The 25,881-nt window shown below is 45.2% G+C and overlaps 1 protein-coding gene across 4 annotated transcripts in view; it reads right to left on the bottom strand.

The window, feature by feature from the left end:
- Positions 1 to 11,508: 11,508 nt before the first annotated feature.
- The window catches only part of PALS2 (protein associated with LIN7 2, MAGUK p55 family member), a 1,716,257-nt gene continuing 1,701,884 nt past the window's right edge, over positions 11,509 to 25,881 (bottom strand). For all 4 annotated transcript variants that reach the window (XM_069648194.1, XM_069648191.1, XM_069648193.1 and 1 more), the window contains one exon: positions 11,509 to 14,825. In XM_069648194.1, the coding sequence (XP_069504295.1) occupies positions 14,649 to 14,825 (177 nt within the window). In that variant the 3' untranslated portion in view covers positions 11,509 to 14,648. The remainder of the gene's footprint in view (positions 14,826 to 25,881) is intronic.

Genomic DNA, 25,881 nt, shown 5'->3' with positions numbered 1-25,881 from the left:
AAGCGCATATTTACGCCACCTAATAGCCGAGACCTCAATTGTCATACCAATATTGCAGCGAGGCCCCCAGATCACCGGAAACGATGCCGGGAAGTAAAAGGAACAAAAGAAAATAAGTAGTAAACAGAAAAAGGGAAAGGAAGCGATAGTAAGGCTAAAGTGATCTCTCTAGTTTGGCATATTGACCACCACAAAAAGTCATGCAACAGTGCTTCATTAGTTAATCCCCTCCACAGGGGCAACACACACAAAAGTAATGATATGAAGCATGAACCTTCAATAGCGTGCCATTATTAGAAAAAAGCCATCAAGTGACCAGCCATAGTGCTAAACACAAAAAGATGATAGAGAAACAATTGATAAAACTCTCTAGATTGTTGCAGCATCACTGTCTGATGCGTGTAATGATATATGTCCATCCATAGCTACCCCAATATTGAACGGTGGAAAACCCTCCTCTAAGTACAGATGAAGACAGTACAAAAAAAGGGGAAGAGGTTGTTTATAATTGAGACGTCTCAATACTGCTACAAGATTGGCACAGAGGGAACAGTGGTGGATGTATCAGACCGACAGCTACCACAGTGGACTTAACCATCAGGAAGAATGGCTCCAGTGTGTGACTTGAGTACTATGGTTCATTTGCTCACCATCAATTATAAACAACCTCTTCCCCTTTTTTTGTACTGTCTTCATCTGTACTTAGAGGAGGGTTTTCCACCGTTCAATATTGGGGTAGCTATGGATGGACATATATCATTACACGCATCAGACAGTGATGCTGCAACAATCTAGAGAGTTTTATCAATTGTTTCTCTATCATCTTTTTGTGTTTAGCACTATGGCTGGTCACTTGATGGCTTTTTTCTAATAATGGCACGCTATTGAAGGTTCATGCTTCATATCATTACTTTTGTGTGTGTTGCCCCTGTGGAGGGGATTAACTAATGAAGCACTGTTGCATGACTTTTTGTGGTGGTCAATATGCCAAACTAGAGAGATCACTTTAGCCTTACTATCGCTTCCTTTCCCTTTTTCTGTTTACTACTTATTTTCTTTTGTTCCTTTTACTTCCCGGCATCGTTTCCGGTGATCTGGGGGCCTCGCTGCAATATTGGTATGACAATTGAGGTCTCTGCTATTAGGTGGCGTAAATATGCGCTTTGCCCCTTTAAATCCACTAGACTAAGGAAACTAAGTCACATGACAATTCGCGTCAGTCACGTGACACGATGAGGCGTTATTTCATTTAGCCAAGAGTCCTCCTTGAATTCGGAAGCAGCTGCTTTGAGCTGCGTTTCGTTACGGCGGCCATCCTGCACACGGAACCAGCGGTAGCAGCTATTTTGAGCTGCGCTTCGTTACGGCGGCCATCCTGCACACGGAATCAGCGTGAGCAGCTGTTTTGAGCTGCGTTTCGGTATGGCGGCCATCCTGCACACGGAACCGGCGTTAGCTTGAGGAACTTGGCTCCATAACGGCGACAGCTCTGCGACCGCCCGTATTACGTCTTATATGCCGACACGGTAAGATCGCTTTTGTTTTGTTTTGTATCTCTTTTCCTGTCGCTGCTTATTTGCCGACTTTATCGGATTCCGTGGTCTGTTCCCTAGTGTTAACCAATGTAGGAAGAGGTAAGGGAGGGGGCCAGACTCCATTGTGGGTGCCCTTTCTTTTTCCTTTCCATTTCTCTTTCTCTCTCCTTGTCTCCTGGCTTTCCCGCTATATAATGGCCTCTGGAGCTATAGGAGACATATTGTTTGAGTGGAGTATCCAGCGTCCAGGAATATCTCCTAGAGTAGATTTGTACTACCTGAGGAGAATGAGATTTAGAGGCTCTTCCAGCATTGTACCTATTGTACTTATTATGTCTATTACTAATGCCGCTGAGACTGAGGGCCCATTTTTAGGAAGGAATGATACGTTTGAGCGCATGTGATTTTCTCATGGCTCCCTTCTATAACCCCTTCCTATTTTATTCCTTGTTCATCTCTTTTCCTCATTTCTATGCAGGATCGGATCTGCACAGGATTACCGGTTGATGGGATGTTTTCTCCCCACTTAGCCTGAACTACTGTGCACCTGAACAAGATCCCAGGGGAGTGTCATCAAGAGAAATAATATTTCTTCTCTCTACCCTGATGGCTATTTTTCGAATACACCCAATGGAAATGTTTCCCTTTAAAGGTATGGAAATGGTATTTATCTATGTATGGGACTGCCGGGAAGTCTCTCACTCTGCATTTTAGCTTTATTGCCACCGGGATGGCAGTGGATTCTCATATTGACTCTGGTTTCCCTCTCCCTGCTATGCCATGTTGGATTACATAATTTCTTTAGTATATTCACGGCTTTGACATAGGGACTATAAGCCCCCCTGTCACTTTTTACTAATTCAATTGGGTTCCCCTTGTCTGATTTACGTACAGTTTATGGGGCTTATCCTGGATTATTACTAAGGAACCTAGGATTTTTCAACTGCATGGAGGATGCTACATGTGGGGTTGTTAGATCGGTTCAAGGAATGTTTTAATCAAAATAAATTTTTGTATACATATTTTTGATTTATGTGTTGCCTTACATTTGCTTTTTCCTTTTTTCTTTTCTCTCTTCTGGTCTTTTATATATCCATCTTCAATGCAACCCTTACTTCCGAACATCAACAAGAGGGAATATATTGAACATCTGGGTGAATTAAGGAAGAACTATTTGAAGAAGATTGGATATATGGAATAAATTCAAAAGACACTGTTTGTACTATGTGGCCCTAGAAAGATATTGTTTGTACTAGGTGGCCCCAGATGGTTCTTGACTATCTAAATGTAGAGAATTTGGATGTTTAGATTTTAGAATTTATCACCTAATCTGCCCTGTCCTGAGGAAGACGATTGTCAAGCCTTCTCTCTCCTGCTACGGCGAGAGACAGACAGCTTAGACATTGTTATTTTATCGTCGAAACTACCTATGTTCAGATACCAGTACAGCCCACGATACGTTTGGGAGCTGTACTAGGTACCGGTTGTTGACTATTTTGGTCAGATTGGAGACAAGCACAGGTCTGCTGTTTGTTCTCTATAAAGAAATGGTGGGCTGGACTAAGGTACAACCCTTTTCATCTCGCAGAAAATATTGATTATTGTTGACCTGCGTGACTTTGGTGCCCTACATAACTCCTTAAGCCTCACTAACTAACTCTTACATATATATAGAGATTGGTTATAATATATCCCCCTGGTTAAATACAGTTTGGGGTTCAATTGAGGATCTTTGCTGTCTACGGAAGTTATGTACTTTTGAATTAAGTTAGGCACAATGCACTTTTGCTTACATCCTAGGATGTTCAGTAAAATAATATGCACTTTAACTGGATATGTTTAGTATCAATTATGTGTTTTTATGCTGTTTTTAATTGTACGGTAATTGTATATGTGTTTATTAAAGATTGATTGAATATATCTCTATGATTCCTTGACCTGATCTGTCCCCATATTTAGCTCCCTCACAGTGGGCAGTATATTCCATTGATTGATTCTATGGCTTTATTCCCATGAACTTCCTTTTTCCCCCTTGGTAAGTACGTCTGTTTAGGCCGTCGGCATAAGAATCATGTGTATGATGGCTCCATTTTTGGCTTCTGGTATTGCTTGCTTTGTGAAACATTACGAAAAATGTGTGATTCCCTAGCTAGAAGAGTTGGGGGGAATGTAGCGGTACATTGCTTGTCTCAATATTCACAGAAGCCATTACCATACAAATCCAAACATGTCCAGCACATAAGTGACCCCTTTCTGACCTTGGAATTTTGTCTACTTTTCGGAAATGTATGCCTTTCAGTCTTCCCATTCAGTTTTACTACTCATCTTCCATTCCGTCCAAGCATGTCCATTGGGGAAAAAAGAAAAAAAAAGTGAAAAATCACCTACCTCTCACAAAACTGATGGTAACCTATATAAAATGTTTTTTCTTTCCACTCAACCTGTTCTCAAAAGCTTAGAAAATGGCAAATTCAGAACAAACAACAATGTGTTCCTAGCTCTTACAAGGGAAAAAAACACAGGCTTCTTTGTACCTCATTTTATTGGCATTTTCTGGAAAAACACAACATCTGGTCACTTTTTTGTTCTTTTCTCACACCCCTCTACAGCAAATTAGGAATTCTTGGTGGCATCATGACCGCCTACATATGGGAAGAATAGGGGACCAGGATATCACTTGTAACACAAATGTTACAAGGGATTGATGCCGACATACCGAAATGTCCAAAAAAGGGCTCTGCACTGGGAGGGAAAACCCTCAGCAGTTTAGGGGTTAAACTACTATTCCAGAAAAGTCAAATGGCTTTGTGTTATAAAAACAAACCACAAGTAACACTTGATTCTCATAAAAAACACCCTAATGTGTACATTAGTAGTTGTGTTGCTAACTCTACCTACTCCACAACTCAATGCACATTTTCTGTAGATGAATCAATGGGTCGAAACACACCTGTTCCCCTCCCTCCCATCCATGAGTCAATAAACATCCCATCCAGGCTCACAATGTTTTTTTCACCTATATAGAAGATTGGACCATAAATTGGACTCAGAGGGAAATATTTTGGTGAATGTTGCTAATCAGAAGGAGAGCAAGTAAAAGCACTAAGAGTAGCAGAGCGCCATGTGCACTATGTGGAGGGGGGAGAGGGGATGGGTAGGGACAAATAGTCTTTGTGGTGCTTGTATTAGTGTAAGCCACATGTTCAGCATATTAACTTAGTTAGTATTGACATGGAACATTAGATATTATTTACTTCAAAAGGTAAAAGAAGGCATGTATCCACAATGCTCCTTGAATCAACAACCTCAGATTGTTTTCCATGATGCATGACCATTGTGTAGCAGAGTTTAGGTACACTTTGGGCCTCATTACATGTTTGGTGGTATCCTGCTGGTAAATCCGGCGGGATGCCACCAAACAGAATTACCATTAGCGGCACACGGTCTGCCAGGATTACCAGCAGATTCTGAGTGCCAGTAAGAGTAGGTAATCCCTGGCTGTTTTTGCCAGTGGGGTGCCTGATTTACCTCCAGCTATTGGCTGGAGGTAAATCGAGCCACCCCAGCAGCAAACTTGTAGTTTGCTAGTCTGGAAACGTGCCAATAAATGGAATTACTGGCACGTTAATTCCAGACCGGCAAACATGCAATGACCCCCCCCCTTTATCCTTTGTTTATATTTTTTCTCCCTGTGCCCCACAGTTGGAGGCTTGCCGAGCATTTACAACTAAACAGATAAAATGACAATGAACAGAAAGACATTTATGCATAAGGTAACATCTGTCTTTTGGCGCTTGTGTAGATTTTAGTTACATGATGCACATAGACAGCAGCATACTATGCAGGCAGTGGGTGCACAGATGGAACAGTGGAAAACAAATGTTTTAATACAGTTTGGTAAACTCGTGATTCTGCTGTGGTTTGCGTTTCTAACTAGTAGTGTTGCATGAATGTATGTACAGAACTTCATGTTGATGTTTTGCAAATGATATCTAGGCATGGGTAAGGTGGAATAGTGTTTTAATCGGTCATTACTAAAAGAAAGATGTCATGGAACTAGAAAAGGGAACCTATATCTGGAATTCATGGATTTATCCATGGCTTTCGACAAAGTTGATAGAGTACTATTGTGGAACCACTTGCCGAATTGGGTATTGACTTACACTTCTTGCGTATTTTGAGCCAATTAAATTCACAAACAGAAGCCTTTGTCTTGTATGGGTTAGCAGGTGAATGAACAGACAATTTTTCTATCAATTAGAGAGTTTGTTAGGGTTGTGCTATTTCCCCAACAATAGTTTTACTTGCATTTAAATTAGCTGTATTCAGTTCTACAGGTTGCTACGATTGATGCATCTACAGCTGTAGTTCTTTCCATGCTTAGCATATGCCATTTTAGTGCTTAGAGGAAGACTGCAAATGCTCTAGAGAGGTTATTGAATGTGTATGTAGCACTTATGAATTTCAAATGTATGGTGGTTAATAGAGCTAGGTCTTAGGGGTTGATATATCAAATACAGTATAACTTCTGACTTTGTATATGAATACAGTGGCCTTGACTAGAGTAAATAATTGAGAAGAACAAATTACTTACCCATGGTAATGTTCCTTCTACTGGATGTGCATTCCACAGATTCCTCATCTTCAAGATATCCATATCCTGCTTTGCAGTCTCGTAAAAACAAAAATAATCAACAGCAGCGGGTTGCTGTGCAGCATTGAGTCAACAGCCCTTGACTGTTTTCATTCCCACGTCCGGATGGGACCATAATTGTATAAATAGCACGCACTTTGCCCATTGCCTCAGTTCTTAATTTTTCCTTTTTTCTGCACAGCCGACGTGAGGTTTGATAAACCGCATTGACGTTGAACGAGAAGTAATCTAAAATATTTACCCACAGTCAGAGGGGTAGGCTGGGGGGCTGTGAGGAACCAGTGGATGGAACATCCACTAGAAAGCCTGCTGGTAGTTCCCTTTTCTAGGATTACCACATGGGGCGACAGACGTTTCTCCATTGCAGGCCCTCGAGCCTGGCACTCCCTTCCTTTACATCTACGGCAAATAAACTGAAACATCTGAAAACGTATTTGTTTGCATAGTTCTCGGATTCACTTGGCATAGTTAAGTTGCTAGCTCATCACAAAACCATGGGCGCCTAGATGCGGTTAGCTGCCAGGTTCTCTTATGGGATATGTGCATTACAAATTAAAAAAACAAATCAAAGAACATTACCAGGGGAAAGTAATTTGTTATTCTAATGGATTGTGTCCTCCCACAGACTACTCATCTTTGATAGACTCCTTTTTCAGTTTTGTAGGAGGAGGTGGGACAAGTAAATTATTTGTGCAATGTTCTCATTGTTGATTTATATTGTACAGAATCGCTCTTCCAAACGGAGCGTCCTGACCCGACAGTGTCCAAAGAGTAATGTTTTGAGAAAGTATGTAGTGATGACCTAGCTGCAGCATTACAAATGTCCTGGCACTGACACACCTCTTTGGAGAGCCAAAGTGGTTGCCCCTCCTCTGGTGGCATGGGCTCTTAGAGTTTCAGGGGCATCCTTTCCAGCAACAGAGTAGCACTCTGAAATGTACAGAATGATCCAACCTGACAAGGTTTGTTTAGTCACTGATTGGCCAAGCCTTAAACCAGTAGAACTAATAAATAGTTGGTAATTTTGACTGACATTTGCCATCCTAGAAATGTAGATGCTAACAGCCCTCTTTGTGACTAGCATGTGTAAACTCTCTTCATCCTCAGAAGGGTGAGGAGGTGGATAGAAAGCTGCTGAAGTTATTTTCTGTGTCAGATGAAATTCAGACATTACTTTGAGAAGGAAGGATGAACGAACGCTCAAAATGACCATCTCCTTGGAAAACATTGTAAAGGGTGGTTTACATGACAGGGATTGTAGCTCACTCAATTTGCGAGCAGATGTGATGGCCACCAAGAAGATTGTTTTCATGGTTAATAACCTGAGTGAACAAGAATTGAGAGGCTCAAATGGAGTTCCCATTAAAAAGGATAATACCGGGTTCAAATCCTAGGACGGACTCGAAAAGGGACCGGTGGAAAAGTGTCAGTCCCTTGAGGAATTGTATTACAATTGGCCACTTAAAGAGCCCTGCTCTGCAATGCGCTTAAAAATGGATAACGCTGGCAGGTATCCCTTGACAGAAGTCCCTGATGCGCAAGGTGCAGCAAAAAAGAAAGCACTGCATGTGGATTGCAAGTGAAAGGATCAATATCTTTAGCTCTACGCCAGCTGTAAAACTTGTTCCAACCGCAGCTGTGTAGTGCTTTCATTGCTGGTCTACCTCTTGGGAAACAGGCATGAAGGTTCAGGATTCTGATTTCAAGATGAAGATGATGGCCTTCCTCTTGTGAGAGTAGGTTCATCTCTGGGGAAGACGGAATGGAGGGCAGCTAGACAGGTCTAGAAGGTCTGGGTACCACATCCTACAAGCCCAATCCGGAGTAATCAGGATCATGGACTTCATAAACTTCCTCAACCTCCTGATATGAGGAATGACAGTGAATAGTGGAAACTCATACAGGAGTGGAAATTCAGAGTCCACATCAAATGCGTCCTTCAGAGCTCTGAGGAAATTCCCTGAAGCAGAACAGGTCACACTTCCTGTTAATACTGGACACAAACAGATCCACTTGAGAGGTTACCTAAAGGTCAAAGATCTTTAGAAGGACTTCCTGAGAGAACTCGGCTAGTGGGAGACTGCGCTCTGCCTGCTCAATCTGCTGTTGTATTCTCTTCTGCGGCTAGGTGAATTTAGAAAAAATCCATTTTGCAGTGCCCAAAACCAGAGCTGGATTGCCTCCCTGCACAGTGGTTTTGACCCTACACCTCCTCTCTTGTTGAGTAAACGCATGGCCACTGTGTTGCTTGTCATTATCAGGACGTTCTTCCCCTTTTTGGAAGACAAAAAGGCCATCATCGCCAGTCTGATCGCCATCAGCTCTAACAGGTTTATGTGTAGTCTTGATTCTGATGGGGACAAAAGTCTGCTGATCATGAAATCGCTCAAGTGAGCTCCCCATCCCATGAGTGAGGAATATGTGACTTATCTCTGGTATGGGTTGCCAAAGGGTTCCCCTATCATCACATTCTCCTTGGCAAACCCACCAGAGGAGATCCTGTGCAACCTCACTCAGGACCTGAAGGTGGTCTGTCATCCTGCCTGAGAATTGTGACCATTGGGATCTGAGGGCCAACTGGAAGGTCCTCATCCTTAAGCGGGCTTCTGGCACCAGGAAAATGCAGGATGCTATGAGACCCAGCAACCTCAAAGTCAAATCCTGGAAGATCTCGGGAATTTCAGAAACCTCGTTACCATCTGGAAATATGAGCCCTCAACTCGGGATGCGAAGATGTGAATCCCTTCCCTCCTGAGATTCACTGCCATCAACTTGGTGGAAGAGGTGAGCCCGAAAGGCAGTACTCTAATCTAATAGCAAGAACCGCCAATGGCAAACCCCAAGTATTTTCTGTGTTTGGGATGTATAGGCACATGAAAATAAGCATCCAGAAGATCGAGTGACACCGCCCAATCCTGGAGCTGTTCATCTTTAGTCTGTCCTTCCTGAGGAACTTGTTTAAGTGTCTCAGGTCCAAGATGGGACGCAGTCCTCTGTCTTTTTGGGGGAACCAGAAAATAAGCGGAATACCAACTTTGGTATTGTTCTGCTACAGGTACCCTTTTCCATGGCACCTTTCTACAACAGGGAAATAATCTCCCGTAGAAAGAGCAGATCTGGTTCCCAAATAGATTGCTAGCTCGGTGGGACAATATGGGGGCCTTTGCAGGAATTGGAGACAGTCCTCTTTGGCTACTGTCTGTAATGCCCATGCATCTGATATTGGTCCCAGACTTCCTTACTTAGGGTACAAGGAATTACTCCAATCACCTGCCCTTTGCAAATTAAAGAACTGGAACCAGTTGTATGGAGTATTTAAAAAAGAGCTCTGGAGCCTCAGAACCAGTGTCTCATTCCAGAGGAGAAGGTTCAGTATTAAGAGAGAGGGTATGCAGTGTGTTGCTTCAGAAATGGGAGACAGTACCCAGTAAAAACTGTTTGTCAAATGTTAGCCAAGCCAAGTTGGAAGAATAGATTTAAGCCAATGGGTCAAATGAAGCTCTAAGTACTGAAGGGTCTTGATTGTGGATAAACTTTAGGGTAGGACAGTGGTGGCACTGCACAATGCTTAAATAATGTTCCAGCTGCTGCTGCATCCTTACTGTCTGCTGAAAGGATTGACCAGAGAACCAGGAGCTACTTAGAGTGCCTGGAGATTGCCCTCGGGTGGTAGGGGTGCACGGTATAAATCAACATACCATAACATGAAAGGTGTTGCATGGCTAAAGTAAACAGAGAAAACGATGGCTGCAGCTCTGACATTCTTTAACCTCACCAATGATGTTTGGCACCAAAAAACGGTGTCATTAAACAACATTTGGAGAACTTTCTCATGGACAATAGTAGAAAACCCAGACATTCTAATTTAGAGTGTCTCCTAGTGGTCATTCTAGTGCACATAGACCGGTCTGTGCAGTCCACCATGACCAAGCCAGCCAGTAACATTTATTTTACATCATGCATGCCAAACACAATAAAATACAATGGGGTATCTGCATGTTAATGGGCATGTGTACTGAGGTTTCTCTAGTACAACGTCATGTGGCAACCCCAATCTGATACCCAGAATGCTAGAAGCAACGCATTTACTGCTAAAAGGTACACCTTCTAGTTGCCTAGCTCCTGACTCCCAACAAAGTTAGGTCAGACCCCTCATCAAATCTTTGTCTACAGTTGGCCAAGACTGGTTTCCTTTGCAATTCCCAGCACCTAGCGCCACTCAGCGGATAGTTCATCCAGAGTAAAGTGCAGCAGTCTGGTGGAGTACGCTGTGAAAACAGATTCAAAGGTTGGGTATGGCACCAGAAATGTAATAGGCCCAGAAGGGTTACACCGTCAGTGCTTTGCATCACGAAGCAGTCAAGTAAGAGTGGGAGACAGAGCCACTGATGCCTTAAAGAACATGCTAAGCTCACTACAACAACGGATTGAGAAATGTGGTGTGAAAAGGCCCCGACTGAAGATGAAGCCATTAACATCAAGACGGATTACAGTGATATACTTGCAATGTTGTAATATCTGGAAAGTTTTTCATGTCAGTAGTCACTCTGCTGTCAGAGGCCTCCAATGGCAAATATTTCAGTCATGATTTGCACCACTCTAGCTCACAACGATGACAGTCATGGACAGGATGATATCCGTGCTTTTAAGTAATCCCTGGCATGCCCATGCAGGACACAAATGTCTTCACTGTTTTTTATGGGGTTGTGTACCCCCAAAACAGCAGGTTCTAAGAGTTCCTCCGTGTGCTGCCCTCCCTATCCACTAGATTAATGTAGGGCATTTTGCAGCAAGCACATCATTCCTCTACAGTTTGCCATTTGCGCATGCAATGCAAACAGCTTGTTCTTTCTTGTATTTCTTACCAACAGAGGAGGCTGCTTTGTATAACATGTGGCAAGAGAAGGGTCTACAACACCAAATTCTTCTCTCAAAACTGGGATGAGTGGGGAGGAATCTTGCAGCCACACAAAAACGCATGCCGCAATGTAGGAAAACACAGAAGACAACTAGTGGAAGTGACATTTCACTAGATATTTTTTTTCTGTCTGGATTACGAACCTGAAGTTACAATGCGCACAGAGCCTTACTCCACACAGCTGAAAAAGGAATGGAGGCTTGACTCTCACTACACTGGTGCAGCCTGACTGTCTAGAGGCACAGTTTCCTTTCTCAGTTTACATATTGTTGCCCCTTTTCTTGCTCTACAGTATTTTTCTATTCTAAGGGGGAAAGGCAATGCATTAGCTGTATAAAAAGGTAGGAAGACTGCTTTTATGGACAACAAATATATAATACATTTAAACGAAACACTGAAAGTTAGAGTCAACTGGCATCGAATTTATTTCTTCTGTCGCACTATTCGTGCAAATTACAATATTTAAAAATGTTGCAGGATATAAACAAAATGCAAAGCAGTTCTTCGTTTCTGAATATTATGGAAGATCCCAGGATGGCGAACCTGCTACCTCGAAAGAAAGTGATAGAGTAAACCACTGCAACAGAATCTCCTTGTTAAGGGGAGTCCAAAACAAACCTCCTGCGTGGGTGCACAAACATAAAAAGTGCCCAAAGAGTCAATTTGTAACACTTTGAACGGTTTCCAGGAACACAATGGCCAAAGCTCATTCCCACGATGATGTTAGGTAACTACCAGAAGAAAAGTAGTATTTCTCAAAACCCAATTTCAAATCGGAGGCAATAGGCTAAAATGGATTTTGGCAGTCCTGATCGGAATCACAGTACATTGTATTGGGCAGGTGTTAAATGCCACACGACTCAAAGATACACTGATGAGTAAACCTATTAAATAAAGTTACACATTTTTCTGGAAACAAAACCATGGCGCTTGTAAGAACTGGTGGTAGAAGCAATAGCAATGCAGGCAGAGCAGTGAGCGCAGATGGCCAAGATCTTCCTTAGATCCACAAAGTAGGATTCTTATGACTATAACAAATCTGCCAAACGTACTTTTCTCTGTAGACCAAGAAAGATGCCCCAAATGGGATGCTGGCCTGTCAAATAGACAGTTATAGTCCAAAGAGTCCACAAGTGAGCTAGACAAGGAAACGGTATTTCAATTGTCTATAGAAGGCTAAGCACGACTAGAAGAGAATGGAACTAGTAGGTGAGAAATAACCTCAGACTGGACAAGCAGGGACTGCACTAGTTCCTTTGTTGCAGAGACCAAACCGGCAAGAGGTAGTCAGATGTAGCATTCAGCTGGAACAGCAGTGAAGAAGTGTTGCTGTGCTTCCACCCAAGCTTCATTCTGAAATGTATTGATGTACAAGAGTTCTAGCCCTGTCTGGGGATGACATCTCATCATCATGGCATAAAGGCGCAGGATAGAAAATGATAGTTTTCTAGCTGTCTCACTAGCAAACACTCTAGAAGCTGGAGTCATGTGTCCCATAGTTTAATGGTTTTGAGCGTTTGCCATCAGAGCATAGCAAGACAAGAAGCTGTTTCAGCCTTGATTGTTCTTTCAAATAATTGACGTCAAGCAGGCTTGAGCCATATCGAACAAGCATTTTTTGTTCAAGATCTAATTTTCAGCTCTAGCTAAAGTCAATGCAATATTGTTATAACACTTGGAAGTTTATCAAACAACTTACTCAGATCATATCCATCAATCACAAACAATAGAGATCAGCATGTCTACCAGTTATATTACATAGTTATATTAAAGTCAATAAATGTGAAAAGCAGAAATAAATGTTTTACTGCACCATGATGCCATCCTTTAGGCTGTGGTGGACGCTTTACTCTCATCTGGTTCGTGTATGTGTTGAAGGAGGGAGGAGAGGTTGTTGGGAGGAGATTATGAGAGGTGGGGGTATGAAGGATAGTTCAATTGATTATTTTAATACTCAGTAAGGTGCAAATTAACTACAAAGTAGTGCACCCTTTCCTGGAACGAGCATGAATCTGCTAATATCTGAATATCACACAGGAGATGGAAATATTTCTTATCTGCGCATCATAGATGCTCATTCCTAAGCTAATAATTCAGCTATGCATTTCATGTCTATATTGGTAACAATCAGCTCGACTTCTTAAAGGCAGTATTTTACAAAACGGGCCGACTACAAGATTATTAGAGTCTTCATAAAGTCAGTTGGCACCTGTCAACCTAAACGTTTAACAAGACATTATGCCCATGAACACAGAAGAAAGATGGAGACGCAGACAAATAACTTCAAAACACAGACTATTCAACATTGATTTTCAAATGATAAACTTTCACATTAAACAAGATTCTTAATGAAGAACTCATCGGTAGAACATGACAAAAATATCTCTCAACTTATTTTTTTTAAAACAATGGTTACTATGTGTGAGCTAGCAATTGTCTATCCACAGAGCATACAACACAGATTAAAATACAAATACTGAGAAATGGCAAATGACAGACAATTGTTTAAAGAGTTTGTTCCTTCTGTTCCCTTAAGTACATTTTCACAGATTAACAAAAAAAAAAAGGTTCTGTGTCTCCGTGTGGGTACTCCGTTTGAAAGGAACACCTTTTTTATGACGTTACTGGCTGGGTTGGAGAAAACCCAGACCCATTTGGCAACTTAAATGTGTCTAAGGCGGGGAAATATCCATGTAAAAAAATACAAGTAACTGCAGGTAATAGCCTAGATTGAATTAAAGGATTAAAGGATGCATCCCCCATATTAATCAAGCTATCAGCTCACAGTATTATGGCTATATATACGTCAATGTTTCCTCCCATTTACAATCCCCTTCCACAAATGTGTACCTGTGTTATAAGCAGGTCAGCTATGATTTGCTTAATAACAAGTGTACAATGTATTGCTTTGAATATGTTACAAATTACTTGGCAAGAATATATTTGAGGTCATTTAAATCTACAGGACCACTTTTAACAAAGCTAAAATACAGAAATGCTAAACAGAAGAGAAGCGTTTGGTATATTGGCTGGTTGATGGCTGCCACATTAAAATAGAATATTCTGATGTCCATTTCAAATGCTTATAAGGATTAGAAATCTGGTTTCTCTTAAAAGGTAAACATTAATTTCGAGTCAGCTACGAAATGGTGTGCACAAAGGTTTTAAAAAAGTGTTTCAAGTTTCCTTCCATCACAGTGAAAATGTAAGACCACAATGTATGTGTTAAAAGCGAACGATAAAGAACATTTCTGGGATGATGACAGTTACTAAATCAAGACATAAAATGCTTGAACGCATTTCCTTCATGTGACATAAATACAAAGAGTCTGTAAAAAGTTAGAAAAATTAAAATAAATTACGTATTTAAGTACACATTTTCTTCAAAATTTCACAAAAAATTCTGAATAGTGTACAATCATCTGAATTTACACAATAAAAAAGCATGAGCATTGCAGGTATCTTCACCCTCTTTGCATGTAGTCATCTCAGTTTAAGGTCTCAGTCATTTATTCGAGCATCTGGTTTAGAACTCTGGCAGTTAATAGACCCAGGTAATTGGGACCCACTGCTGTTCTGTTGTTAGTTTCTCTATAGCGAGCTGAAGTCTTTCAAAGGCTTTGTCCAGATTATCATTGACAATAGTTAGATCAAAATAGTGGTTGTATGCTCTTTGTATCCGTGCACTTTCATCAACAGTTTTTTTCAAATCTGTGTCCTATTAAAAAGATAAAAACCATGTTAATCCAAAATCATATCTCACTGTAATGTTTATTGTAGAAACACACAATTCCTGACATTCTGCTGGCCTTCCCTGCATCAGCCGCTGATTCACTCCCGAAAGATCTTCCCATGGCCCTTCAGAAAGTTACGTGTGCTCATATTTGGAAACCTGGCAAGCAGGATGACCAATAAGCCTGGTCTGGTATGCTGTTTCATCACCACAGATTTTTACTAAGTATTTTTTTTGATGCAATTTAATTTAAAAAAACTCTTAATATTTGGGGGATGTGGGTAGTGGGTTGGGGTAGGTTTTAGAATATAGGGAAGGGGGCTTGGGGTGGGGACCGTCCAAATATAAAACAAATATTACAAAGTAAGTTCGAAAAAAATACTTCCAAAAAAAGTGGTAGATGAAACTACATAGAACTGCCTTGATATAAAAAACAGTCAAAGAGAAAAAATGAACATCCCACACAGTAATATTTTAGTAACTGAAACATCAAGACAAAAACGTATTGATGTTTCAGTAACTTACTTTCTTCCCATTAGAAGTGGGGTGCTTTTCCGTTCCCTATGGCAGGGAATAGAGGGATAGGATTGTGGGGATGTACGCAAGAGTAAAGTTGGGATAGGAGGAGGTTTAACAGAAATACTAATAAAATCCCTGCAATACAAATGAAATTCCACAACAGGGAGCGGTGTAGGGGGTCTTCTACACAATAAGAAATACCACAACAGGCAAACCTAATGATGGCCAAGTCCATACACAAAATAAACTATGAAAAAATGGGATTTACAAAACAACATTTTGATATTAATAAAATCACATTCAATTATAACCATGATGTGGGACTTTCGTTTTGGAAAGAACAGCTCTTCACAGATTTAGATTTCCCAATTACATCAATTTTCCCATGTATTCCCAAGCCACAACTACAATACCCTTCAACACCTGTGAGGTAAGTTTTTTTTTTAATTCTTGGAAGATGAAGTATTCGAGAGTCCAAAAAAACATTTAAAACACGCTGAGCTCAAACACTTCTCAATATACTAAGCAAGTCATGTTTGCCACAAGCAGTATTAAGAAAATTAAAGGATTGACTAGTCCATAGTCCCTTTTCCTCCATCTTTGTGGGCGCCCCCACCACAGGGACGGTAGCATAACCTTTGGCAGCGAAAAATTGAGCTTCCCCTTTAAATTTAGTATAGGACGCGGCCTCGGGCGTGGGAACACCCTGCCCCCCGGCGCCTCATCTCAGTCCCCTTTGAACACATCGGACACTTAGACCCTGGCTACACTTATACATTAGCCCTTGGCATACTAGTGAGGGAAGGTGGGTGGGACATGGAGGAAATGGGACTATGGACTATGAGTACTGTAGTCACTACCGTGAGTACCTTTAATCATACGTCCAGTCCCCTTTCCTCCATCTTTGTGGGTGATTCCACCGAACAAGAAACATAGGATGTGATAACCTGCCTCATTAATAGGAAGAAGCAAAAAGATTCTTCAGAACCGCCTAAACTAACTCTGCAACACACTCGGAGCTTGTGTCCAGTGAGTAGTGCTTACAGAAGGCCGACAGAGTGGCCAAAGTGGCCGCCTTGCTGACATGATAAGAGTCATTTATAACGCGCCTGTAACAAATGTTTCTGAGCCCAACAAGACAAGGGAGGGAAGACAGAGGGAGGACAAAACAACGATCTTAATAGGCCGTGTGTCATTTAGATCGTACAAGTGCGATACGCAAAAGTGCAGGGAGGAGGGAGAAGGGAAGTGCCAGGGGGGAGGGAAAGGGGAAGTGCAATCAGGACAGCAGTGCTCTGAGTAAGTGCAGCGTGGTCCCGGGTAAGTGCAAGGAGGTAGGGGACTGTAGGGTTCCAGATACAGCCCCTAAATGCACAGTAGGCCTGTAGGTAGTGCAGGGGCTACTGGTCAGGGGGAGCTTGGTACCCGCGAGACTCTGAGGGTAGCCAGGCAACTTGTCAGCATAGCATACAGGTTGGTAAGCAGGGCAAACAAAGAGAAAGCAGAAGCGAAAATGAAGGTCTTGAGCTGCTTCTGGAACTACTAATGGTGTTGCCTCAAGTTTGAGAGGGGCAGGCGGCCATTCCAGAGGGAGGCACCTGCGGAGGAGAGCGATATACCCCCACTCGTCTGACCCTCAGAGTTGGAGGTGGCCGAGTGAAGGGCTCAATAAGGAAAGTGTTTAGGAAGCAAGAGTTGGATGTAGTGTGGGACCCGGCCCCAGAAAGCCTTGTGGACGATGTAGAGGGTATTGAACTTGATCCCTGTAGCAACCGGGAGCCAGTGGAGAGATTTCAGGCTCGAAAGATACAGTCCCTGGGCTTGAGGCAAAGGACTAGCCTCGCAGTCCTGTTCTGTATTATTTACGGGGGGAGGGGGAGTAGAGGAATGCAGATTGAGAAAAGGGCTGTTGCAGTAGTCCAGCCTAGAGAGGTCCAGGGCTCTGGAAACAGTGAACTTCTGGGGTAAAGTGAGGAAAGGAAGAAAGATCTGTCTTATCGGCATTAGGGCAGAGATCGCTGGAGGCGCAACACTCCTGAATCGCAGCTAGACAGTCTGGAATGAGCAAGAGAGGAGGAGGCTGAGAGTAGCCTGAAAGAGAGATGAGTGTCATCCGCGTAACACTGAAAGTAAGGAGGAGATAGAGATAAGGTGGGCCAAAGGGGGCAAGTAGAGAGAAAGGACCCAAGTTAGACCTGGGAGGGATGATCCAGGAGGAAGGTGGTCTACGGAGTCGAAGCCTGATCCGTGTTGCCCAGGTTCTCATGGAGACGACTGATCAGGATGGCAGGATTGAACATGTCAAAACGCAGAGGAAAGATCTAGGAGCATGAGGACAGAAGGAAGGCTAGAATCGAGATTAGTAAGCAGATCTTCACAGGTGTTCAGGAAAGCAGTTTCTGTGCCTCTGGCTGCTCTTAAGTCAGACTGATGGTCATGTAGACAACCAACAGATTCAGTATGGAGAGCAAGCTGGGAGATGGCCAGCTTTTCCAGGAGTTTGCAGAGGAAAGGAGAGAAAGAGATTGGGCGGTAGTTTGCCGGAAAGGCAGAAGGCTGTTTCAGGAGAGGATGCACAAGGGAGTGCTTGAGGGGAAGTTCCAGTGGCAAAAGATTGATTGCAAAAATCGGGCAAAGCTGGAGCGAGGAGGTCAATGTGGTCCTTGATGGTTCTGGAGGAGCAGGGGAGCACCTCCTTGGACGACACTTTCATAGATCGGACTTGTCTAGAAACCTCACCAGGAATGGTGGTAGAGAAAGAGGAGAAAGGAGCAGGAGAGGGAGAGGTGCCCAGAGAGGGTTAGAGGGGGGGGGGGGAAGAGGGGGAGGAGAGAGGACAGGATGTCCTGAGTTTTAGTGATGAAATGAGAAGCCAGAGCTGTACAGAGGGCCTGAGAAGGAACAGGAGAGGTGGAAACTGCAGAAGGATTGGCCAGCTCTTTGCAGATTTTAAAGAGTTTGGCCGTGTTGTTAGAGGCCGCAGAGACGCAGGCTTGGATGTGGGGTCTCTTCTTGGTCAGGACAGAGAGTCTGTATTGTCTTTGGAGCAGGCGGTAGGCCAGTTTGTCAGAGGATGTGGTTGATGCCCTCCACTTCCTCTCAGCCAGCCTACACTTGCATTTCAGGGTGGCGAGATCAGAGTCATACCAAGAGTTGCCCTTGAAGGTAGGCTTCAGACGGATTCTCATGACAGGGGCAAAGACATCCAGAGTGTTGGAGATAGAAAGTTGCAGGTTAGAGAGGGCTGTGTCAGTGTGAGTCAGCCACATGCGTAGGAAGAGCAGAAAAAGTAGCAGCAAAGTCCTCCACTGACACATGCTTCCTGAGCCGAATGACTAAGAAGGTAGGTGGCAGTGCTGGGTTTGGCTTCGACTGGGGGGACAGAGTCAGGTGAGGGGAGAGCAGAAAGTGGTCTGTCCAAGAGAGAGGAGTGGTGGGAGGGTTAGAGAGGGTGATGTCAGAGGAGATGGGAACATCCAAGGTGTATCTGGCGGAGTGGGTCGGGTCAGAGGGTAGAATGGAAAGAGCGTCGAAGAGATGGATGTTGAGGTCTCCAAGGAGGAGATGTTGAGAGGTAGAGACAAGGAGAGAAAGTGCGGTCAGCCTACTCAGAGGAAGAGGAGCGACCTGGCCAGGTGGCCTGTAGATGGTGGTCTCAGTCAGAGAGAGGCCAGGAGAGATTGAGAGCCTGCAGACCAGGCATTCAAAAGGAGGAGTAGGCCTGCGTAGGAATGACAGAAGCAGGGACCCACTCCGGAAAGATCAGAGCTACGCCACCTCTGGGATGGTTGGTTCTGGGTTCAGAGAGGATTTTGTAGCCATCAGAGAGAATTGTGTCCGAACTCGTGACAGAGCTGGCCGTGAACCATGTCTCTGTGAGAGCAAGGACACCCAGGTCAAGTTCTTCAATGAGGTGGCAGAAGTCAGAGGAGTGTTTGACAGCAGAGCAAGATTTGGGAGTAGCGAGGTGGAGTAGGTTTGCCACATTTGAAAGACTTCTGTGGATGGGTGCAAGCTTGAGGTAGGCTCTCCGGAGGTGGTAGAGGGGCCCGAGTGTGGGCAGTGGCGGTAGATGGAGATGGCAAAGTAGCCAGAGAAGATGAGGCGGTTGCCAGAAAGGTGGCCTAAGAAGGAGGTTTGTGGTGGAGTCAGAGAGGAGCTGGAAGGACTAGCAGGAGAAGGAAGTTAATAAGACGCAGGAGACGCCTATCGAAAAGGAGGCAATTGGTCTGAGTCCCCTGGACCAAGACGATGCCATTCAGATTGACATTAATGATGGTCTTGGAGGAGTGGAAGGAGGCCAAGAGGACCTCCCACCCTGTGCCAACAATAATGGGAGGAGGAAAAAGGAGAGAGAACAGAGACCATAAGAGTGGTCCATAGGTCCGGAGAGGGAATGACAAAGGACGTCTGTCTGGAGGAGGATGACATCCCAAGACGTGTGTCTCTGAAACACGACTGTTTCCTTGGTCTTGGCTCTGACCGCATGAGCATGAATCCCCTCAGGAACAGGTTTGCCCATGGCCGTATACGCCTTCCAAATTGCATGAACCATCCAACAGGTGATGGAAGCCTGGTAGCCTGAGAGCCGGGGGAGGAGCTCCAAAAAGTCAAAAACAATGCCTCAGACTTCTTGAAGGATTTTGTCTGAGAGAGATCAAACTGGAGGACCCTCTTGAGGTCCAAGGAATGCAGCACCGTATCTGCCTCCGACTGCAGGGTCGGGAAGAACACCAGCAGGCAGATCTCTTGATTCAGATGAAATGGAGACACCACTTTGGGCAAGAAATTTGGGTGTGTGCACATAAGATGACCTTGAAATTTTGAAATGTGGTGAACGGCTTGCACGAAGACAACGCCTGCGGCTCATTAACCATGCGCGCAGAGGTGAGAGCCACCAATAAAACTTTAGTATCACCAAGAGGATGTCCACAGAAGCAATCGGTTTGAAAGGCTTGCTTTGCAAAGCCGCAAGAACCACATTGGGATTCCAGACCGGATGAGGTCTATGCACTGGAGGAAAAAGCCTAGACAACCCCTTAAGGTGGGCCTTAACCACCGGGTTGGCTGCTGAAAACACATGCTCAGGGGAATTCACAAAACACAAAAGCCCAGATGGTCGCCAAAACGTGCAGCAAGTATCCTTTTGGACTTCAGAACGAGCCAGGTGTGCTGAAAAGGCCAGTACGTCATCCAGAGGAGAGGTGACAGGGTCCAGACCCTTGTTGCGAGCCCAATGGCAGAACCTAGTCCACTTGCTCTTATACTGGGACCGGGTGGAGGGCCTCCTGGCCTGCTGAATGATGACCCAGTTTGCATCTGAAAATTGATGTAGCCTGGGAGAACAATAGCAGCAGATCCGAAAACCAGGGTCTCGAAGAACACAGGATGGCAACCAGGATGAGGCTGCTACCCACGGAGGCCCAGAACTTGCATAGAGTCTGTTGGAGCAGAGGGGTGGGCGGGAATGCATAACACCTGCGTCAGTGCCAACCGATCTGGACGGTGTCTCCCTGTGATCCCCGACCCTAACCTGCCCATGAAGCAAACTGGGGGCACTTGGCATTGCGAGGTAATGCAAACAAATCTAGCTCTGCGAACCCCCAAAGCTGGACCAGGAGCAACAAGGAGTCGTTGTGCAACTCCCACTCATAGGTGTTGAACCCCAAGCGACTCAACTGGTCCGCTATTACATTGCTGGCCCCAAGGAGGTGGACTGACGAGATCCAAATCTCCTCCGTCAGGGTCCATTCCCAGATCAAACCGCCTCCATGCATAGGTGGGGGAGTGGGGGGGGGGGAACGGGTACCACCCTGCTTTTTCAGTTAAAACATCATAGTAGGATTCCTACTGAGACACTGTCCTCCATCAGCGAAGATCAGGCAGCAGGAGCAGTGGTATTGGGATCCTGTCCAATTGAGTCCCCGCCCCCCTGATCCCAATTAGCCGCCAGGTGGAGCTAGAGGCGCCTCATCGGGCGTGCTGTACAGTGAGCATGCAGGAGGCCATCAGGCTGAGAATGTGCTGGAACCACCATGCCGAGGTGATCGAGTTAGTCAGAAAGTGTCCCACCGCCTTGAGGAGGGACATCAGCCTCTCGGGCCTGGGGAACACCTGCTGAACGGTAGCGTTCCATTTCACCCCTAGGAAGACCAGTTCCTGAGATGGGCATAACTGCAATTTCCTCTGCTTGAGGGAAAGCCTCAGCTGATGCAGGGTAACCGCCAATCTCTGGCAGGAGTGCACCACCCCTTCAAGTAATCCCACCCTCACCAACCAGTCGTCAAGATAACGGTATAGATGAAGGCCCTCCAAGCGGAGAAGGCCTGCCACTGCATTCATCAACTTGAAGACACGAGGAGCAGAGTTCAGGCCGAAGAGCAGCACCTTGTACTGGAAGTGGTACGACGATCGTGAACCGCAGAAACGTCCGATGCGGTTGATATATGGGTGAATGCAGGTGCATATCTGTGAGGTCCAGGGAACACATCTAATCCCCTGCACACAGAGACTCGGCTATGTGCGCAAGAGTAATCATCTTTAAGCATTCCAGTGGTAAAGACAGATTTAGAAAGGACAGGTCCAGGATTACCCTCAGGCCAGCCTGGTTGTTCTCGGGTACCGCAAAAATCCTGGAATAGTAACCGAAGCCCTGAGGAACCGGTTCGATCACCTGCATCTCCAAGAGTGAAAGGACCTCTCGTAATAGAGCTGGGGACCCGATCTGACGAAGAGGAGAGGATGGTAGAAGCAAAGGGAGAGGATGACTGAAGTCTGTGGAGAATACGGATACAATCCATGGGTTGCTGAAAGACGCTTCCAGGTGTCGTGGAACATAGCCAAACGGCCCCCCATAAGCAAGCTATGTTACCCGACTGACATCACTGCTTCTTGGCATCAGAGGCGGGGGACAGAGGCCAGGGAGCAGAAAAATATGCGCAACGTTCTCTGCTGCTTCCTCCTGTTGTCACTGTGCGACCTGTCAGGCCTCCGTGTACCGCAGCCTCTTGAACACCTTGGAGCCGCAGAAAGCGCATGGTTTGCAGTCGGTCCTACCGTGGGACTGAGGGAAGGATTTCTGACCTGGTTTTGTCAGGATGGCCAAGGACTTGGCGGTTTGAGAGGAGGTTTTTTCTTCTTCGTTAATTTGTCATCGGTTGACGAATGAAAAAGGTGCATGCCCTCAAAGGGCAGATACAGGATTCACTCCTGTCCATCAGATGAACACTTCATAAAACATACATGCACTGCTATGCACCAGCACTTCGATCCAATTGGCATTTGATCACATTTTAATAAAGTGGGCATTATGTCTTTGTTTTCGAATGTATTCGATTTCTTAACTCGACACTTCTACTGCTATTAGAGTTTAGCTCCGATTGCATTAGCACCTAAAAGATATAAAAGAGCGTATAAAAGAGATCAACATGTATATTTTTTTTTAGGCATTAGCACTTTATAGCAGAAGTAAATTATTTACATCCCACAATATCAGACGTTGTGTCAATAGTTGTCTTATCAAGATATCTAAATTAGATATATAGGACAAAATGTGGGGTATGAGATTCACATGAATAGATTTCTTTAAAATGTGCTTATAAAAAGTTGCCTCTGGTTGTTGTCTGATGTCTATTATAAAATGTCAACTTTTAACATATATAGGACCACTTTAAAATGGCCGATCGTTTTTGACTACTGATGGCCTTAAGTTGGAAAAGTGTGGCAATCAAGAAGGGACTTGGAAAAAGCTATTTACCTGTAACTGTTGTTCTCCAGCATGGGTCTGGCATGGATTCACATGCTCATGAATATTCCCTGTCGTCAGGCTGGGAATCCTCGGTAAAGAATAAAAACAGTATCAGTTTCGTTTCGGATCCGTCTTTCTTAGTAGTAACCAATCACTGGTCTCTGGGTCATACTGCCCCAGGCAATGACTGCCCTCTCCATAAACCCCTCCCCTGGCAGCCATGCTCAAATTTGGTAGCACGTAAAGTGGCAGTATGACCAAGTGAAGAGCCGCAGAGGGGTAGGAGGGAGGGTTTGCATGTGAATCCATGCCAGACCCATGCTGGAGAACAACAGTTACAGGTAAGTAACTTGTTCCTTCTCCAGCATGGGGTCTGGCATGGATTCACATGCTCACGAATATAAGAATACATAGCAATACACACATGCACAACCACGGGAGGTGGCAAGGCCCAACATTAAGCATTACATAAACTCAACATTAAGCAACTCTTACCTCCTCACCAGGCCCACCTTCAGGCGAACAGGTTGCGCAGCATTGCTTGGCCGACCCTGGACTCCTCCCTGGAATCCCGGTCGACGCAGTAGAATCTCGTGAAGGTGTGCGTCGACCTCCACATAGCAGCCCTGCAGATGTCCAGCAGGGATACACCAGACAAGAACGCTGTGGTAGCAGCGATCGCTCTGGTCGAATGGGCTCTTGGACGGCTGGGCAACAGTCGGTTTGCCAACCGGTGACAGTGCATGATGCAGCCGGAGAGCCATCTGGAAATGGAAGCCTTCGAGAGGGCCTTCCCTTGGTTCACAGGTCCAAAGTTCACAAACAGTTGTGATGTCTTCCGAAAACTCTTCGTGCGGTCCACGTAGAACACTGGCACTCTAGCCACATCCAGCGAGTGCAAAGTCCTCTTGGCCAGCGACGAAGGCGACCGGAAGAAAACTGGTAACACCAAGGGCTCGTTGAGATGGAAGTCGGATGGCACCTTGGGCATGAAGGAGGGGTGCGTACTCAGCACCACCCTTGTCTCGTGAAAAGTCAAGTATGGAGGCTTGCAGGATAGGGCCTGGATCTCTCCCACTCGTCGTGCGGAGGTGATGGCCACAAGAATGAACAAGTTACTTACCTGTAACTGTTGTTCTCCAGCATGGGTCTGGCATGGATTCACATGCTCATGAATATTACCCGTCAGCAGGCTGGGAATCCTCGGTAAAGAAAAAATCAGCATCAGTTTCGTTTCTGATCGGTCTTTCTTAGTAGTAACCAATCACTGATCTCTGGGTCATACTGCCCCCAGCCAATGACTGCCCTCTCCCTAAGCCCCGCCTCTGGCAGCCATCCTAGATTTGGTAGCACGCAAAGTGGCAGTATGACCAAGTAAAGAGTCGCAGAGGGGTAGGTGGGAGGGTTCGCATGTGAATCCATGCCAGACCCATGCTGGAAAACAACAGTTACAGGTAAGTAACTTGTTCCTTCTCCAGCATGGGGTCTGGCATGGATTCACATGCAAATGAATAAAAGAATACATAGCAGTATACACATGCACAACCACGGGAGGTGGCAAAGGCTCAACATTAAGCATTACATCCAAAACTCAACATTAAGCAATTCTTACCTCCTCACCAGGCTCACCTTAGGCGAACAGGTTGCGCAGCACTGCTTGGCCGACCCTAGACTCCTCCCTGGAGTCCCCATCGATGCAGTAGAATCTCGTGAAGGTGTGCGTAGACCTCCACGTAGCAGCCCTGCAGATGTCCAGTAGGGGCACACTAGACAGGAACGCTGTAGTAGCAGCGATCGCTCTGGTCGAATGGGCTCTCGGACGGCCGGGCAGCGGTCGCTTCGCCAACCGGTGAAAGTCCATGATGCAGCCGGAGAGCCATCTGGAAATGGAAGTCTTCGAGAGAGCCTTCCCTTGATTCACAGACCCAAAGTTCACAAACAGTTGTGACGTCTTTCGAAAACTCTTCGTGTGGTCCACGTAGAACTTCAGCGCTCTAGCTACATCCAGCGAGTGCAAAGTCCTCTTGGCCGGCGTCGAAGGCGATGGGAAGAAAACTGGTAACACCAAGGGCTCGTTGAGGTGGAAGTCCGATGGCACCTTGGGCATGAAGGAGGGGTGCGTCCTCAGCACCACCCTCGTGTCATGAAAAGTCTAGTATGGAGGCTTGCAAGATAGGGTCTGGATCTCTCCCACTCGTCGTACGGAGGTGATGGCCACGAGGAACGCTGTCTTCCATGACTGGAAATTCAAAGGACGCTGAATGCATAGGCTCGAATGGAGCCCCCCATGAGCCTGGTCAGCACCACATTAAGCTCCCACGCCGGGGCAGGAGCCTTCACCGGCGGGAACGATCGGAATACTCCCTTCATAAATTCCTTCACCAGGCGATGAGACCACAAGGACGCCCGTCCCGTAGTCCTGGTATATCGGGAGATGGCAGCCAGATGTATTTTGATGGAGGCGTGAGCCAGTCCAGCTTTGGCCAGCAACAGTAGGTACGGCAGTAATCCACAGAGGGTTAATCTTCTGTGCACGGCACCAGACAGAGAACCTCTTCCACTTATGACCATAACACTAGTTGAGGACGCCCTGGTTTTTGCAAGAACCTCTCTGCAGTCAGCCGGGATATCGTATCCTCCAAACTCTAGTGCTGCAGGAGCCAGGCCTGCAAGTTCAGTGACTGTGGGTCGTGATGGAGAATGGCACCCCCGTCTCTGGAGAGAAGATCCGCGTCCGCCGGCAGCTTGACTGGTGGGGACGTTGACAAGTCCAGA

Source organism: Ambystoma mexicanum, chromosome 2q, assembly GCF_040938575.1.
Source record: "Ambystoma mexicanum isolate Mex_15411 chromosome 2q, UKY_AmexF1_1, whole genome shotgun sequence".
NCBI lineage: Eukaryota > Metazoa > Chordata > Amphibia > Caudata > Ambystomatidae > Ambystoma > Ambystoma mexicanum.
The sequence above is the reverse complement of the archived record's forward strand: the minus strand, read 5'-3'. Positions and strand labels throughout refer to the sequence as shown.